The 19,627-nt window shown below is 48.2% G+C and overlaps 1 protein-coding gene across 1 annotated transcript in view; it reads right to left on the bottom strand.

Annotated features, from left to right (window-relative positions):
- DECR1 (2,4-dienoyl-CoA reductase 1) overlaps positions 1-19,627 on the bottom strand; it is a 224,030-nt gene that overhangs the window by 173,241 nt on the left and 31,162 nt on the right. Inside the window, exon 2 of the mRNA XM_085605309.1 lies at positions 2,530-2,732. Coding sequence (XP_085461435.1) covers positions 2,530-2,732 — 203 coding nt within the window. The remainder of the gene's footprint in view (positions 1-2,529; positions 2,733-19,627) is intronic.

Genomic DNA, 19,627 nt, shown 5'->3' on the forward strand with positions numbered 1-19,627 from the left:
ATGCTACGATTCAAGAAAAAGGATCCGTGATTTATTCTATAAAAAAGGTCTGAAAACCATACACACAGGCGTGATATATCAGAGTGTATACCTTGGGTGAAAGATTGACAAAATAAAAGCTCAAATCCAAAAACAACAGAGGGAACAATATTTTGGTTCCTTCCATTTAAGTGTCATTTGAGCGATGGTCTGGGAGGCACCACCCCTACTTTGATACTTTTAAAAAGCTGTAAGTTTCTTGTCCTAACAATGTGGTGCCTGCTGCCTGTGTTACATGACAGTGAATAGCTTGGCAGTTGGCCATTGCCTACTCCTCCCAGACAGTGAGACCAAGGGGGACCAACTGCTGGCAGGATGGGCCGTTCTGCTAGGATAGTGGAGACAGGGCTTTTCCTTTCTCCACTCACATTTCAAAGGGCTGCCTCCAGCACACACACAGTGGGACCTGACACCAGTCATTTGTCATCCAAGAGTACTTGGAGCCTTTGTAGGGGAAAGGAAGAACTTTCCAGAACCAGACTTGGTGGTAGCCAGGATGTCACTCCCATTTCAATGGTTAGCACCAGGTGTAAATACTGGACCCCCAGAACCACCTCTTCAGTACACTCTTCGACCTGTGAAAGACTTCAGAAGGACTGCCTTATACTCTAGAAAACTGCCAGGTTGCTTGAGGCCTGCCTTGTTCTCCAGGAGGACTGTCCTGCTCCTTGAGGCCTGCTTGCTCCCCAGAGGACCGCTAAGCTGCTCAAGACCTTAATTGCTGCTTAAAGGAGAGACGACCATCACCTTGAACCCAGGGTTATCAGCATTACTTCAAGGGTCAGTTGACTGGCCTCCTGTCCTGAGCTACAGGGACACAACCAGCTCCAGATGCCTCCCTGCAAGTGCCCAGCTGACCTGCTGAAACTAGGACCTGCCTGGACCTGCAACAGGACTTGTCCAAGTCCTGCTAGCCTCTCCAAGAGTGAGTCCCTGTTCTTCAAGTGGTGCCTCCCCAGGTCCTGAATGCTTGACTGGCATCACAGTGCTCTCCTCTGTGACGAAAGGAAAAATCCTGAAGTTTTTGGCTCTTCGCGACTGTGAATCAGCCTGTTCATGCCGAGATTCTGCTGCCTGCAACAACCGCAAATGAGACCCTTGGGGGTGAGTAATTTGCGCTTTACAATTACTGGATTTTACTCCCAGTGTGAGGGGATAGTTGCTGCATGCAACAGGCCGTTGCCCGTGTTTAAATTCAGGTCGGTGAGCCCCATATGCCAGGAGAGGGACGCTGTGAAGCCAACTGTGATTAGGTGCCGTACTAGGAGCGTGAAGGCTGCACCGCACCTTTATAGTGACCCCGTATGCCATATACGGGGACACTGCCAACAAGTGCTGAGACCACTGCTGGGCCTAGCGATGACCCCATATTCCAGCAGCGACCGCTGTGGTGTGAACAGCCGTGCAGAAGAAAGGCTGACGCCTTGTGTGCAAGTGCCATGCCAACCCTATATGCCTGGAGAGGATGTCAGCACTAATTAATTTGTGGAGTTTAGGGTGCCGCCCTTAAACTGAAGTGCGGTAAGTGTGTCGGAAACTAAGCATAGAGGAAATGCCCCCGACCCATCCTGGTATACAGGAGGAGGCTGTAAGTCTATCTATATCACTGGGACAAGATAGGGATTGCAAGGATTGACACTTTCCCCACAGTGCGGAGAAATGAAATTACCTTGGAGGAGGAAACGTCGGAGCACCTCGGATCACTGCTGAAGCCAGCAGCGCATGGTCACGGAGAGCCCACGCCTGCAGAGTGCTGCCGTGACTCCTGTGAACTGCTGTGCCTCTCACATGCAGCCCAACCTGACCAAACAGGACTGCAGCATTGCAAGTACCCGCGGATGGGGCACCCACTGAGACGGTGATCACTTCCTCGTTGCAGGAGTGGGTAAGACTTGATACAGGCTTGTAGAGCCCTGGGGGACTTCCTGCTAAAGGGGCTTGGGCACAAAAGTCACTTTTGATTACTTTACAAGAGTCAGAGGGGACTCTTCAGTAAGGCCTACTAGTGACCATTCCCTGGGTGCGGCAACCAGTGAATGGTGCATAACCCCTAACAGAGTATGAGAAATGGGTGGGAAAGGGATTGTCCACCGAGGAAGGCTTTGACTGGGTACTTGTCCCTGTTGCATAGGATCCATAGTGGGCTGAAACCCAGAAAATCAGGAGTAAAAGGCTTCAACCACCACTGTGTGGCCCAGTAGCCCCTGCATGCCCCATGGCCCCTTGAGAGGAGTTCAAACAGTCCTCTTAAGGTTATTGCAGATGTGATAGCTAAAACTCCAACTATGCTACACCAATAAATGGCACTCATACATCACAGTTCTAGGCAACGCCCCAGCAGGACAGGGTACAGCTGCATATTGACATGCCTGGGTGCAGTTAGACAAGATTGAAAAAATGAGAAGCTAGTTCAAGTTTCTCTTTGGAATTGGGAATCCAGATCATAAGAAAACTGTGAATACCAGAAATAAAGAAAATCACATTAATTACCTGCTTGCTATGACACACTCCGCACCCAAACTGGAAAGTGCTAGAGTCATTCCTTTACCAAGTCCAGTACCCCCACCAGTTATAAAGGCGACCTTTCCTTTGAATGTGTTAGGTGGCAGCATCACTGCTTGTAGGGGTGGAAAGAAGGATGCTTGTTGCAAGTCTTTGCTCTGGCATAACGGTCTTGTTCCATGACTTAATAACTGTGGGAGAAAAAAAAGGTAAGCATTACTACAAGTTCATACATACCGCATGTCTCCTCATCATAGTATAATTTTAATAGATTTGGTTATACACTGCTATTGTTAATGGGGAAGGGTTTCAGACAACAGCATGAAATAAATTCTGACATATTTAAACTGGGTGGAAATAATGATTTCTTCTTTGTTATAAAAATTATTTCCTTCATTGTTCATTAAACTTTTATTACACCTAACACAGCATTCTCAAAACAAGTTATTTCAAGATGGCAAACATTTTACTTCTTGTTTAAAGTCTAATCTCTTGAATATTGCAGAGTTTCTTAACGAAACACCTGCATTACACTTAAAAAAGCAATGGTCCCCACTGTGGGAACACAGAGTAAAATCAAAATCTACCAGTTTTAAAACGCAACTGTGATGCACTGTTCAATACATAATGTGTGCAAACTTAGGCTTGCATTCTGCTGAGTGCAATACTATGTCTTTCACAGAAACCATTTCACTCTAGTAGTAGTGGCAGAAATATTTGAATACTGTTTCTATGTTATGCTTATATGAAAAATACAATTATTTATTGGTGAATAACATTTTCAATAGGCACAGAACTCAAAACAATATGGTTAAAAGAAATCCACCAGATAACAAAAGAGCTAGTTGCGTACTAGGTAACATCAATGACTGAAGCGTAAGATGCTTTGTCAAACCACAGCCACAGAACAGTAACATTTTAAATCTCTCTCCTGAGATGGGACTGGTAAATATTACTTCCTCTGCTACAGCTTTAACCCTTTTGGTGCGGTGTTCGGCCAATGGCAGACAGCTGCACTCTCTACCCGATGCTGGGGAGGGCTAGAAAGGGCCCTCTGGTGTTTTGCACCAGAGGGTTTCCTTTATTGTTTCTGCAGCTCAGGAAGAGCTTACCAAGCAGTCTGAGTATTTTTAGGTCGAGCCGAGTCAGAGCACATGCGCGGTCTGCAAGACCTGCTGTAATCAATAACCGACTTTATTCCTGCCTGCTGCTTACCATTGGCTCACCCCTGCGTTGCTCTTCTTTGCTGCCTCCTAAGTCGTTCAGGCAGCCAATATCTCACTTCCATTAAAGGCTCAGGAGCACCGGCCAAGTACAGTCTAGGTACGCTTGCATTCTTCATATGTATTTTTGGAGAACTCTTTTGTTCAACTGTTCCTTTCCGCACTGTCACTGCCTGTGTCTTTAGGCTGCTTGTGTCTTTGGTGCAGAGCCCGGTGTCTTTCCTTCTCCTACTTAGTGCAGTGCTAGTGTGGTTTCTTTTTTGTATTAAACATAGTTTGTGCTTTTCATAAGCGCTACTGTTTTTAAGGCAGAATTCCACCGATTATTGTTTAAATGTGTTTTACTTAATACAGTTTGTGAAATCAATAAACCACAGTAGACCTGTTACTAGACTGTCTCCCTGCCCCTCCATCCCACCGTCTCTGCTCTGGATCCCCCTCGCTTCCAATCAGCCAACAGGCTCCAGCCTGCGCCGACGTCACAGCAGAGCAATGGAGCCAGGCAGGCAAAGAAGGAGGGCTATGTTAGACAGGCACACCTAAACTTACAGCGCAAGGCACAAAGGGGAGCTACCAGTGCTTAGAGACGGGCACAGAGAAGGAGGGCTTCACATATTATTGCACAAATCTGTGCTTGCTCACATAAATAACAAGCACATCCCTCAGATGTCTTGCATAATACCTTCAGGCATGAGCATTTTGTTAGTTGTTTAATTACTGTGCACAGGCACCACGCTTTGTTTTAGCATGGCGCCTACTTTTATACTTACAACACGGGCGCAGCACTTTATGTTTGAGCACGGCACACACTCCTATTTAAAGAAAGCAATAACTTTAAGTCTCATTTGGAATTGTACTTATTTTTGGCTTTGCATCTTAAATGCCCTTATCTGGTGGCATCTTTGCTTTAGAAACACACATAGTATGTTTATTTCATTTTCTCAAACACATACAGTATTTTTTTCCCCATTATCTTTGTTTGTTTGACCCTGGTCGTTTTTTTTAAATTGTATTTAGTTTTTTGCGGCTTTCCACCTAAAACACGCTTATCAGGTGGCATTTGTACTTTATAAACACAGTACGTTTGTTTTGTTTTCGTTCCTTGGCTCGTGTATTGACTGTATTTATTTTGGACTTTCAGACTACAAAGCGCTTATCTGGTGGCATATTTACGTTAAAAACACAGACGTGTGTTTCTTTCGTTTTCGTAAACACACATGGTATGTTTTTTTAACACGTTATTTTTCTTTTGCTTTCATTCTTTGACTTGTGTTTTAGGACTGTTTTTATTTTAGGCTTTGAGTACAAGAGGTGTAGATATGGAAGCCTGTATTGTTCTCTTTACTCTGCAGCAATGCACGAGTCTGCCCAGTAACTTCACTATACAGTAGTATTCTCAGGGCTGGCAGGCCTTCCCCTGCTGTTTCTTCATCGTCATCTCCTCTGTGCTGTTAGAACGCACACCGGCACGCAGAAGATCAGAAAGACGGCTGACAGAGCTGGTTGAGACAAAAATAAGTGCCCATTTGTGAAAACTTTTGATACTGAAAGCATGCAACAAATGTTGGTGGGCCTCCCGATGCATTCATATGAGTGCAGTGGCCCTTCACGAATGCTCACAGGAATGAGTCCCGCGGTAAAGCTTCAGTGGACCTCCTTTAAGGGGGTTATTTCCTGATGCAAGGTAACCTGGATCTTTGCACACCACACCATGCCTTGTTCCCGTTTGAATTAGTTCACCAGCCAAAACCGCTTTTATAAAACAACACTTGTTCTTAGCATTAGGTCTACTATTGTACAGTGTTTAGATCACTAAAGGGCTTGCCCATGGGAGAAATGGGCATGGGACGCTGGCAGGGTCTGTGATCTTGTATATCGGAGGATGGTAATTATTTTGGAATTTCCCACTATAACGCGGTTATCTGGTGGCATTTTTACTTTATAAACGCACACAATATATTTTTTTGCTGTTGACTTGAGGGTTTTGCTTTTGTAAACACGTTATACCATGCTAGTGCTTTCTGCACAGTGCAAGGGGGGGGCGACAAGAAATAACTCTTTAAGCACCAATGTAAATGGCAAAGGACCAATGTACCCGGCATAACTGGCTGCTGTGTATAACCAAGGCACAGAAGGTAGTTTAGTGATTTGAGCTCCTGCTGCCAGGGGCGGATTGGCACTACGGGCACTCGGGCATAGGCCGAAGGGCCAGTGTCTCAGTGTACTCTGGACCGTTGTTTCCCTTTCCCAGTCCACAGAGAGCACTGACCGGGAGAGGAAAGCAGCCTCGCTGCGCGGCCGTTCAGCGATCATCAGCTGTGGCCTCTCCTTCACCCCCTGCCCTGCCAAGCAATCACGCTGATGGTGAGCTGGGAGGGGAGATTGTGTGCCAGAATCGGCATCCCTGGGGGACAGGTTTTACTCAGGCCTTTGAGCCATTTTCAACTCAGCCACCCTGGGGCCCACGTAGCCCTGAAACAGTGTTTGCATTAACAACTCGCCCAATGCCCTTCTCATTCAGGGCATAGTGGGCAAGGAAGAATGGGTCTCGCTGTGGGGGCCAGGAGATGTTGGGAACTCGCACCATCGTCACCTTAGGGCCCCCCCCCCTCACTCCCATGGATGGCCCAGCAGCTGGGTTTTTAGGTCTCGCCTGACCCAGCGCATGCGCTGGTCTGGCGAGACTTTTTGAGAGGGTTCCAAAAAGTGCTACCAGGCCAGCCTAGAGCTACAGTGCATGTGTGCGGGCGCGCGCCGGGCTTTTCCGTGATTACTTTCACTTTCGGGGCCGCACGGCCGCTTGGCATAGCCAATAGGTCTCGCTTTTGGGACCTTATAAGTATTTAGTTATGCAACTGTTGCATGGCTAAACACTTATAAGGTCCCAAAGGCGAGACCTATTGGCTATGCCAATGCTTGTTTGCTTTATCCCCTCTCCTGCCAAGACACTGCCCTGAGGCAGTGAAGGGCTGGGGAGGGCTGAGTAATTTACAAATAGCTGGGCCCTTGCTGTTTTTCAGGTGCTCCTGCGCTGGAGGGCTGGGGAATAAATTTGCAATAGAAAGGGGCCTCGTGTTTTCAGATACTTCTGCGCTGGAGGGCTGGGAAATAATATTTTAAGAGAAAGGGGCCTCGCTGCTTTTCAGGTGCTCCTGCGCTGGAGGGCTTGGGAATAATTTTGTAATAGAAAGGGGCCTCGCTGCTTTTCAGGTGCTCCAGCGCTGGAGGGCTTGGGAATAATTTTGTAATAGAAAGGGGCCTCGCTGCTTTTCAGGTGCTCCAGCGCTGGAGGGCTTGGGAATAATTTTGTAATAGAAAGGGGCCTCGCTGCTTTTCAGGTGCTCCAGCGCTGGAGGGCTTGGGAATAATTTTGTAATAGAAAGGGGCCTCGCTGCTTTTCAGGTGCTCCAGCGCTGGAGGGCTTGGGAATAATTTTGTAATAGAAAGGGGCCTCGCTGCTTTTCAGGTGCTCCAGCGCTGGAGGGCTTGGGAATAATTTTGTAATAGAAAGGGGCCTCGCTGCTTTTCAGGTGCTCCAGCGCTGGAGGGCAGGTGAATACATTTGTAATAGGAAGAGGCCTAGCTGTTTTCAGATGCTTCTTCGCTGGAGGGCTGGGGAATAATTTTCTAAGAGAAAGGGACCTTGCTGTTTTTCAGTTGCTCAGCTTGTAGGACATTGTTACCTTGGCCCGGTGTCCTTCCCAAAAACAATATCCTCCCACTTACATTCCGTGTGTGTTTCATGAAAGGGCACGCCTGCGAATGTGGGCCACTTTTTCCGTCAGTGCCCAGGCCAAATTGTGATCCCAATCCGACCCTGCCTGCTGCTGTAAAGTGTGTGTAACCTGCAGCAGTGAGCGTTCATGTTGAAGTGGTTCTCACACCCATGCAGCCTTTCACCCTCCAAGAGGAGTGCCCCGGATTTGTGTAATATCTGTGATTTAGATGCCAGTGTGCCATCCCTTTGCAGCCTGGTGTGCGTCCTACTTACTTGGTCAATACTGCAACAATACAGGATATGTCCCTGGCCTAGCTAAACCTTGCAAGGTACATTCAGTCTGTGTCTTCCTGGTTTGGATTTAGAATATTTGTTACTCAGGCTTCCCTCCCCCACTGCTCTATCTACATTTCCTAAACTGGCTACAGGTGAAGGAGATGGTGCTTTTTGAAGTGCCTTTCGAGCAGTTTTAAGGTTTGGCTTCGTAAGGGCCCTGCCTTTTTAAACAAATATTATTTTGCTACTTTTTTGTACTCCATTTAGGTTAACATCAGAGTTGCGTATCATAAATAAATAAATACAGTAATGTACCGTGTGGTGCTCGGGAGCCACCCCCAGCAATTAGTGCTGGGGCTGGTTTTAAATGCACACAAACGACGACAAATGTTTTACATATCAACCACATGTTGTTTACTCGCAGTGATGCTGATCATTCTTGCGGGGAACTTTTACAAGTAAACATCGGATACAACCTTACTTACTGGTTTGGAGACAAAGCAACATACAAACCAGACAAGGCCTTTAAATCCTCAGGCTCAGCACAGCAGGCCTGTATCCATCCTGGGGCAGCTATATATATATTTTAAACAAAGAGTTGTGAACGCTTAATATTTGCTGTTTGTAACACACATTTGCTCGTGTTATAACACTTCGTTTCCATCAGAATTAAATGCAATTTATAAAATATTTTGCGAGCAGCTCCTTTCTTGAAACAAGCATTTGCAATGCAATAGGTGGCGCATTACTGAAAGTTTGAGATATTGGTGTTGCAAGTAATAATGCAATGCTCGTTTTATTTGTAATGACGATCAGCGCGCAGGGTGCGCTGATGTCATTGTTATTGAAAGTGAAAGCAAAACAAGCTGATGGGCTTGAATGACTCACTAAATCAGTGCTCAGGGGCATATCTCCCTGAGGGCTGATTCTCTGTGGAGAGGTATTGTTGGAAAGGGGAGAATCTTCCCTTTCCAATGGTACCACTGCCCCCTGGATTCCTGCTGTGGGATCACCGCAGGAGAGTGATCTCCAAGCAGGGATCCACCCACTAGACACCAGGGAATTGTGGGAGCGGCCCCTTAAGCAAAAATATGTGCTTCCCCTCTCCCCTTAAAATTATCTGTTTTTCTGCCCCCTGGCTGGTAGGAAAAAGCCCAGGAGACACTAGTGATTTCTTTTTTTTAATTAAAAAAAATAAATAAATAACGGTAGGGATGGCCATGCCTCCACTCCTTAAAGTTATGACAACAGACTTTCGGCACCCCGTTCATGGGTGCAGATGGGGGTGTTTACTACACTATACATCAGTTTTCTTTTTTCTTAAATAGGGGGGTGGGGTGCTGCCCACAATGGCATGGCCATGCCCCCACTCCTAGTAAATGGGGCAGCAGTCTTTCTGTCAACCCTTGAGGCATATGGGATAATTACCCCCGACCTGCCTCTTTGGCAGAAAGCTCATGGCTATTCACCCACCCAAACTAAATGGGCTAACAGTCTTTCAAACCTCCCTCCCCCCGGGGGCAAATGAGAGCAATTAACTCAGAGAAATATCACTAGGGACTGAATTCATGCAATATCCCCCCCCTTTCCGGCATGGGCCTGTGCTCCCTCTCCACCCGGGGGCCAAATAGATTTACCTGAATATGCAACCCCACCCCTTCCAGGGGGGACAAAAACCTTACTAGACACGAGGGATTTCAAAAGGGCACTAAAATAAACAAAAGGGTGGTGAAACTTACCCTGGCATTGAGTCATATACCTGCCCCGATAGGGTCAATACTAACTTTCTGCATTCTTGGGGTGGGGGGGGGGGGTAGGAGTCTTGTCCCAATTGGGGAAGCTGACCCAAACTTGACCCTAGGGGGATTTTGACTTTGGAGCCATGGTAGTCCCCTTGTCAAGACTCCCACTGGCATTGGTTTGATCTGCTCCAGTCGCGGGCACGAGGCCCAGCCATATGTGGCGTACCGTTTTTATCAGCACAAGTGGGGTAACGCTAGGTGGTAGGAACTGTGTGGATTCCTGAGGCTTTCGGAAGTTTCCATTACAGAACAGAAATGTAAGGAAAATTTGCAGGGTATTGTGCGAAAGAAAATGTTGTGGGATCCATGCGAGGCACATCACCTTGGACTCCCCCCATGTGTCTAGTTTAAAAAAATGTTTTATTAGGTTTCTCTAGGTGCCGGCTGAGCTAAGTCCCAAAAGCCACAGCTACCCACCTTGCAAATAAAGGGTCAGTTTAGAGTGGAAAATGTAAAGTATCCATTTTGCGTGCTTCCTGATAACATATATTTATTCTTTTTTGAGAATTTCAGGGAATAACCAGCTGAGCTATAAAGTATGTGCTTTTAAAGGACAATGAAACATTTCCTAGCTATCGTAACGGAAAGTTTCAATTCTATTAAGGACTCGGAGGCGAGGATTATGCTATACGTTCTTTACTTCATTTTCAATAGCAGCCATTTTAACCAATACAAACAAGACCACATTTCCCAGAAGCCCACGGAAATTGGTGGAAAAACAAACAAGGGACAAACATATCCCCAAGTCCGATGTCCAATCATAATGCTGGGTCCACCATATAGTCCCTCTTCAGAAGCAAGCCAATATTCTTTTGTTGCGCGAGTCACGCTATCCGTCTTATTCTATGCGTCCTGCTTCCCAGAATCCGCTCCTGGAACCCAAAAATGTTTTTGCATACAAACCAACAAATTATTATTGGACAGCAAAACTCTGAAGCTTGAATCACAAAAATTCCCAAGAACAACTGATCCATATTAGGATACAAAACCACTTCAATTTTATGCGATTATGTCAACCAGTGCAAAAAATAAATAAATAACTAAATAAAGAGGAGAAAAACTGTACTTACTCCCAACGGGCGGGCATTTCTGAAGATCTCCACGGGGGGCATAATCCTCGCCGCCGAGACCTTAATAGAATTGAAACTTTCCGTTTCGATAGTTAGGACATTTTTCATTCTATGTCAGGACTGGAGGCTTCGGATTATGCTAGTTTATAGCTTACTTATCACCAAATGCGCCATATCAAAAATAGGCTTGAAATAGAACCTTTTTAAAGGTTGAATCTGAGGGCCAATCCGCCGCATTCATTATGTCCTCTAATCTTGCTCCAAGCGTGAAAGCCTTGGGGGCCATCGCACCCATCGCTGAATGAGCTCAGAATTGCTGCAGGCGAATACCAGCCTTCTGCATGACCCATCACACCCAACGTGCAATCGTAGGAGATGACACTGCCTTATGTGGCTTCCGGAGAGCAATCAAAAGTTGTCTCTCCCCTGGAGGTCTAAGCTCCAAAGACATTTGTTCATAAGCTTTTAAGCAAAGAACCACACACAGTTTCAGGGAATCTGGAAACTCTGGGTATTCTATCACTTGAGTGTGACGTTTGGTCCTTCGCCAAATGGTAAATGACGCCCATGAGGGAGAAAAAAACATTGCCTGTGATGTCCAGGGCTCTCACATCCGAAACTCGCCTATAGGAGAGAAGACAAAGGAGCATCACCAGCTTAGCAGACAGCTCCTTCCTTGACAAAAACTCATTGGATTGCCAAGACAAGAGCAAATTGAGAACTCTTTTGACGTCCCATAACTCAAGTATCTCAAGTCAGGGAGCAGTGACAGCCTGAGTCCCCTCAGTAGCCGACAAACAAAAGGGTGCTCCCCAACAGGCGCTCCTTGCAACGGAACATGTCCTGCTGAAATGGTGGACTGAAAGGTGTTCACCGATCGGTAGGCTAAACCCTGTTGGTCTAAGCTCGCCAAGAAGTTGAATATCTGAACTAAATCTGCACCCATTGGGGGGTGGGGAGCTTGCCTGGCTGCAAGATGGCCGCTAGGTGATTGAGCTCCGCCATTTACTGCAACTATCCGCATAATTTGCAGCCTCTGCGGCTCATAACGTAGAAATGGGGACTGGAGCTGTGATCCTGGCTTTCCGCTGAATCTGCCGAAGTGATCCGGTCCTTTCCAATGCCGCTGGTCCTGAAGTTACGGGCTGCCAAAGATCCTGCAGCCGCGCGCCCTAGAAACGTGGCCGACGCGCACATCAACTGCAACGGAGGTGGGGGAGTGCGCTGTGATCACCCGGCGTCCTCTTGTTGGCACTGCGCTCGGCTCTGGAAAGCCGATATGAATTGGCGCCCGTGGCTCGGCTGACGTGCGGAGACCTTTGGGGTTCTGCGGGTCGCAGTCCTGAGGCGCTGCCCTCGCCGCACGGATGCTCCGGATCCACCTGACGGAGGCGGCGCGATCTAGCACCCGACGCCTTCCAGGTGAGCTGCATCTTCTGGCGACCTGGGGAGTGACCCCCGACGGGCAAGTGTGCCTCGGCTCCACTCTTGGCTGCCCTATATATCACCAGTGTCCTATATTCTGCGCTGTGGCGCTGCCGGTGGATCTCTGGGGTCGACTGACCCGACACTATTGGGGACCTGACCTGTCTGGGGCCTGAATGTCAGTAACTCCGCAATTCCTGTCTGGCTGGAGGTGGGAGTCTGTAGGATACGCGCGGCGGAGTGCGCCCTGCCTAATACACCGTCAACAACTATCGTGACGAAGAACTACCTATTTGACCATATTGGCAGCCCGGCTTCTTTATCTGTTATTACATCCGGCTCCCCGCACAGTTCCTGGACCTCCCGCATCACTGAGCCTGTGTGTTGGTGGGTGCCTTTGGCTGCACTTTCAGGGCACAGATTGCGGACGCCACCGGCGTCATCATAGGTAAGCCAGATAAATCCCAACCCAAACTAAGGTTCGAGCACCACAAGTCTAGGCAGCAGGAGGAGGAGGCGGCAGCTGACTCGGCGATGGTAGACTCGGATAGCTCTGCTGAAGACCCAGTGAGAGACATTACACAAATAATTGCTGCCATGCAGAGTGGTCTAACAGCTATAGATGCCAAGATAGACACGCTGGCCTACAGGATGGATCGGATGGTGGAAAGAGTCGACAAGCACGCGGAGCACCTAGATATGGCGGAACGCCGTATCACGGAAACAGAAGAAGCCCAAACTGATGCCAGCCCCACACAGCGGCAAGTAGAGAAGGCACTGATCGTGCTGCAAGACCACACCGAGGATTTGGTGGCTAGGTCGAGGCGATGCAACCTCAGTATCACGGACCTCCCTGAATCCACGCCCACGGGGCCCATTAACCTTTTCATTGAGCAGCTTCTCAAAAGGCCGCTGGGAGCTGAAACCTTCTCCGCTATGTTTGTAGTGGAGAGGGCACATCGCTCACTGGGCCCTAAGCCCCGTCCCTCCCCCTCGGCCCACTATTGCCAAGCTCCTCAACTACCGGGACAGAGATGCGGCGCTTCGCAAAGCGAGAGAACTGAGCACACTTCACTATGAGGGCTCCTCCCTCTCACTCTTCCCTGAATTTACCATCAAAGTGCAGGAGGCCCGGAGGCAGTTTGTTCCCCTAAAGTGTAGGCTGCGAGATCACCATCTCTAGTATGCTATGCTCTATCCAGCGAGGTTGAAAGTGCTTTCCGATGGCAAACCGCGTATCTTCTCTGATCCGCAGTCTCTACAGAAGGCGCTGAAGTGCTGGGAGGTAGTGGGTAAGCGCAGAAGAGCGGAGGGCGAAGTCACATACGATGATTCCTTGCCACACACTCTGGATGACAATGACTGAACGCAGGAACTGGGTACCATTTGTTGTTCCCTGGGAACTTGGTTGGGCTATTCGGGGTTCCACAGCTGTTTTTCTAGCCACAGAGGGAGGGGGGGATTCTTTCCCTTATATTGATGCTGTTGGCCAATTGTGGTACTGTTTTCTTGTTTGATGTCAATCCACAGTTGATTACTAATGCAATGCTGTTGACCTTTGCCCCCCCCCTCTGAAGTTCATCCTAAGTATTTGAGGCTTTCTATACGCTTAATGTGGATTGGTTTTTGGAGACTGCAACTTGGGTAACATCCGCCCCTAGGCGTTACCCGTTGATATTGAAAATGTTTTGGCGGTTGAGGTTTGTGGTCCTCATTTCATTTTTTTATGGGCATATTGGGTTAGTCTCATTCTTGGGAGGGTTGAATGTCGTTCTTGCCCTGTTGGGGTATGCAAGACGTGGGCGGGGGGTGGTAATGTTTTTTTTTTGTGTGTTTGTTCATGATGCTTTCTTTTTGCAGGTCACATGTGGTGGTTATTATTTCTTGTTTTGGGAGGTGGTGCATCCATCTAATGAGGTGCACAACATTGACGCTTGCTGTACATGCTCATCACTGGTCAGTAGGACTAATCGGAAACATTTGAAACTCTTGATGTGGAACGTTAGGGGTCTTAATGACCATAGAAAAGTGCGTAAAATCCAAGCCTATCTGAAGAGAAAAGAGGTAGACATCGCTCTCTTACAGGAGACACATCTCCATCCCAGCTGCAGCCTGCTGACAAGTAGTCGTATGTTAGGGAATTTTCATGCTGCTGATTTTACCTCACATTCTAGGGGCATTTTGACCTGGGTTAATCCTGGTGCGAAGCTCCGTATGGTATGTTGTGAGGAGGACCCTGCTGGAAGATACACCATCACCTATTGCTATAATTCCTTTATAGATATATTGGTAGTAAACTCCTACGGCCAGAATTATGACAACCCTCAGTTCTATTACTCTCTCTCCCGGGCTATTCAATCACACGCCCCTTCATCGGTGGTGTGGGGCGGGGATTTTATTTGCGTATTGGATCCACTGTTAGACCGATCTAAGGGTCCTATGAGGCCGCCTTCGGCTGCTGCCAGGGCGATTGCGGATGTGTCTATACAGTTACAGGTGGTTGATATGTGGAGGGCTCGCACGAGGGATATGGGTGGGTTCACACACTATTCAGCCCCTCACGACATACACACACGTATCGATTATTGGCTCATTTCCCAAACCTTGCTGCCCATGATGCAGGAATGTGAGGTGTTAGCGCGGACGTTCTCGGATCACTCGCCTATTCTGTTGACCCTATCTGTACCTCAGCGCGGGCCTCCTCCCTTCCTTTGGAGGTTCCCTCCCTAGTCATTGCTGGATGCGGTCTTTAAGGCGGAGCTCAGTGATGCTATATCAGAGTTCTTTGCGCTCAATGTCGGCTCAGTGGAGTCTTTTGCCACAGTCTGGGAATCTTTTAAGGTCTACATTAGGGGTATAGCCATCAGCAAATATGCGGGGGTACTCCTTTCCATCCGTGGTAGATTGGCGATATTGGAAACCCGAATTGCTGCTTTAGAGGACGAACCCCCTCGAGGGTCCTCTCCACAACTGCTGGACCTCCTGAAAGCCGCGATAGCAGAGTTCAATGATGAGGCGGATGCCGAGGTTAAGCACATGGGCAAATATGCTACTGCTCACGTTTACGGGGAGGCGGATTGGCTGGGATCGGTCCTGGCAGCCATGGCAAAGCATAGGGTAGGCTCCAGTTGTGTTCCCATTTTATCTTCAACTCCTGGCTCCACCGAGTCCGATCCGGTGGTTGTTACTGATCAGTTCCGGAATTACTATCAGGAGCTTTCTAGCTCTAAGGTTTCCCCCAGCGACGCAGACATTTTGCAATATATCGAACTCCCTTTGTTACAAAACTGGCATAGGGAATTCTTAATGCAACCTATAGAGCTGCAAGAGGTCAGACTGGCATTGAATTCTATGAGGGAGGGCAGCGCGCATGGACAAGACGGGCTCACGGTAGCGTTCTATAAAACCTTTAGCGATTTATTGATACCCCAGTTGGCCACGCTGTTCCAGAAAATTGGCGCTGCTGGGATTAAGCCACAGACAATGCGGGAAGCCTTGATCGTTACCTCATTGAAGCCAGATAAGGACCCACTCCTCTGTTCCTCCTACCGTCCGCTATTTTTGTTGAACGTGGACACTAAGATATTTGCCAAGATCCTTGCAAACCGTCTATCCCCACTGTTGCCTCAGTTAATTGGACCTGAACAGGCCGGCTTTAGTTCTGGCCTTACGCGTACGCAAAATCTTCGTACGGTGCTCTACAGCACACCCGTCCAAACATCCCGGCAGTGGTGGTCTTTTTTAGATGCCGAAAAGGCGTTCGATTCTATCGAATGTCCATTCCTCTATGCAGACCTGCGACGTATGGGGGTCGGCAATGTTTTTTTACAACTGGTTGGGGTCCTCTATAATAAGCCAGGAGCTCGAGTCTGTGTGGGAGATGTAGTGTCTGACCCTATTGTCATCTCCAGAGGCACCAGGCAGGGTTGTCCCCTCTCCCCGCTCCTATATGCGCTGGCAGCTGAACCCCTGTTGAGAGCCTTGAGAGAATATTATGGTCAGAGGCCTTCGCTTTCCTGATTACAATTTGATAGTATCAGCCTATGCGGACAATACACTTCTGTACATCAAACACCCGGAAGTACATCTCCCTCCGGTTATACGAGAGGTGTTACGTTATGGGGGATTAGCGGGACTGAACATTAATTGGGATAAGTCCTTGATTTTCCAGCTGACTCCCTGTACCACTCCCGTGGAGCTAGATTTCCCATTGCAGTGGACCACTGACCCGGTCCGCTATCTCGGTATCCGGGTCCATTTGGACGCTGACCTGGTGATTCAAGCAAACTATTGCAGAGTGATAACGAAACAGGGTGAGGATGTGGACCGCTGGATTCACCTCCCGTTGTCCCTAGTGGGGAAGAGTCTCACTGATTAAGATGGTGGTATTACCTCGCCTTCTCTTCTTATTTGCTAACATTCCCATAGTTGTCCCGCAGCATTTAAGGAATTGTGGGTGTTGATGGGCAGACTGGCTTGGGCGGGTAACACGCCGCGTGTCTCTATGGACACCCTTATATTGCCATGCTCTGCTGGTGGCTTGGGCGCTCCAGACTTCGAGCTTTACTATAGGGTCGCTCAGGCGTCCCATGCGCATGCCTGGGTACATGGTCCCCAAACTCTGCCACATGTTCATATAGGAAGAGTCGCTGCTGCACCCGAGCCATTGCCTTGGCTCGGGTAGGCGTAGCGGTGTCCTCGACTCGGTGAACTCTCTTGCCCATGCATGGCACACCCTGCTTGGTATGTTTGCCGGAGCCCAACTATATTAGCCGCGAATGCATATTGAGTGGTGCCACTGGTTCGTTTTTAGTTCGGATAGAGGCGTGCTCCGTGCTCTGCATAGTCTTGGTTTGTCTGACATGGGCGATTTCTTTAAAGATGGCAAGATGGCCAACTGGGATGACACGATTGCGAATAAGGAGCAGCCTTCGGCACTGATGCAGTTTCAGTTTTACCTCACGAAGCACACATTGCACGAGGTGTTGGGTGAGGAGTTAGCGGAACCTATGGACTTCCCTCCTCTGTCCCTATTGCTCCGATCTCAGTCCCCAGTTAAGTTGGTCTCTAAACTGTATGTGTCGGCCTTACAGATTAGGATATCTCCTTACACAAAGACTCGTCTGGCTTGGCAGGCCGACATTGGGGAGCAACTCTCGGACGACGTATGATTTTATTGCTGCAAAGTCACACGTAAAATCTCTTAACGGCAGGCACAGATTGGCACATTTTAAATTCCTAATAGGGTTCACTATACTCCGGAACGATTGTACAGGTATGGGCTGCGTGACTCCGATTGCTGTGAACGTTGCGACAGTCCGGGTGCTGGTTTTTACCATTTGGCATGGTTATGTCCCCCTGTGGTGGAGTTCTGGCGTCAAATTTTTGCGACTCTCACTGCTATTGTGGGCTCTCCTATCACACCTGATCCTTTATTAGCACTACTGGAATACACGAAACCCCTGCGTAAAAACATGTGTAAACTGATAGCCATGGGCCTTCTCTTGGCCAGGCGTAGGCTGGCCATAAGGTGGATGCGGGGGCTTTTACCAACAATTGATGAGATATGGTATATTGCAACACCCAATCAGACGTGTACAATGAGCTGCTTCCACCTTTCTCCCGACCCTTCAGTTTTTGGGGCCTTTTTTCTCAATATCAGGAATCCAACCGTCCCAATGTTGTAGAACCAGCGGACTAAAGTGGTGGGTTACATTATTTAAAGTCTGCCAGATGTATCATTATAGCGATGTGGTTGTTGACTCCTGTACAGCGACTGTGAGGTAATTACTTCCTTACCTGGTATATGTCTCCCCGAGGGATGCTAATGTTGTACTGAGGATGCTATGTATATGAAATGCCAATTGCCTCCCTCCTCCCCCTCTTTATCATTTTGTGGCATTTTGAATACTGTATGTGACCTGTGTTTTTTTTCCTTTTGTGTCAAAGTGAATGTATTTTCTGGTTTGTTTGCATAAAACTCAATAAATAAATATTTAAAAAAAATAATCTGAGCCCACGGGATCAAAACCCAGTCGCACACACCGACGACACCATCACCGTCAGGCTGATCGAGATCTCTTCACTGTACCATCAGCCCAGAGAACGCTGAAAGGCCTGGGATTGACCATCTACTCCTGTAATCTTCCACACCATGAGACGCAGGGATCTGCTAAGCACCATCTGATGAGGAACCTGATCCGGATTCAGAAGCAATTCTGGAAAGTGTGTGAGTCGGATTGGAAAATCCCAGGAAAGTTCCAGTAGAACTGGAAACTAAACTTGCGACCTCCAAATCAGGGTGATGAGAACCACATGAGCTTGCTGCCGCCTAATCTGGGCCAACGCGATCATTGCAAAAGGCGGGAACCCATAAGCTTGTTCCTTCGTCCAATCTTGCAGGAAAGCATCCTTGGCCACTGCCAATATATTCGGCCTCCAGCTGAAAAATCAAGTAACCTGGTGGTCCAGCCTGGAGGCGAAAAGATCCACTGAGAAAGGTCCCCAAAGGTCCTGTACCATTGTAAAAACATCCGGATGTAACTTCCAAAGACTGGAGTCTCTGAAGTGACGCAAGTGCCAATCCGCCACCTGATTTCTCCTGACCGGGAAGATACTCCGTGGTCACCGAAATTTGATGATCTAGGCAAAACTGCCATAGGTTTGTCGTGAGATCCGAAAGCACATTTGATCGGGTGCCCCCCAGGTGGTTTATATATCGGATTGCCGAGATATTGTCCATTTTTAAAAGGACACACGACTAAACCCGGTCCTTGGTCCAGCACAGCACGGCAAAGGACCCCGCCAACAGCTCTAAGCAATTGATGTACAGAGCCTGTTCTTGTGGAGACCATGATCCTCTTGTGGAAAAATCTCCACACCTGGAGCCCCAACCTGACCTGCTGGCATCTGACTCTATAACCAAGTTTGGGGTCGAGCTAAAAATTGCTTGACCATTCCAAGCTTCCATGTGAGACAGCCACCAACGAATTTCCTCCCGTGCCTCCTTGGACAGGGAAACTGGATGTGAATAAGGAAGCCCCTTCTGCAAATGCTTTAATTTCAGACGTTGCAAGGCCGGGTAGTGCAAGGGGCCCAGAAATATTGCCTGGATGGAGGCAGACAGAAGCCCCACTACCCGGGCGATCTTTCATAGCCGGACCCTCTCCTTAGTCAGAGTTCGACGCAACTCGTGGCAGATCTTGGACATCTTCCGCGAAGGAAGGCTGAGAGTTGACTCGGTAGAGTTGACTCGGTAGAATCTATCATGAAACCCAAAAAGGTGACCTTTGAGCTGGGACCAACAGTGACTTTTTGGTATTGATCATGAAACCTAGACTTTCCAGGAGATCGACTGCTTGTTGTAACTGATCCCGCAACACTTGTGGATCCTGTGCCAACAGAAGCATGTTGTCTAAGTACACAATGAGACAAGTTTCCCACGCTACGAGGTACTCCATGACTGGTCTCAGCACCTTCGTGAAGCACCAAGGAGCGGAGGAGAGCCCGAAAGGAAGAGTGGTGAATTGGTACACTCCATAGAAACTTAAGGAACTTCCTGTGTGGTGGAAA

The sequence above is a fragment of the Triturus cristatus genome, chromosome 5_1 (assembly GCF_964204655.1).
Source record: "Triturus cristatus chromosome 5_1, aTriCri1.1, whole genome shotgun sequence".
NCBI classification, from domain to species: Eukaryota; Metazoa; Chordata; class Amphibia; order Caudata; family Salamandridae; genus Triturus; species Triturus cristatus.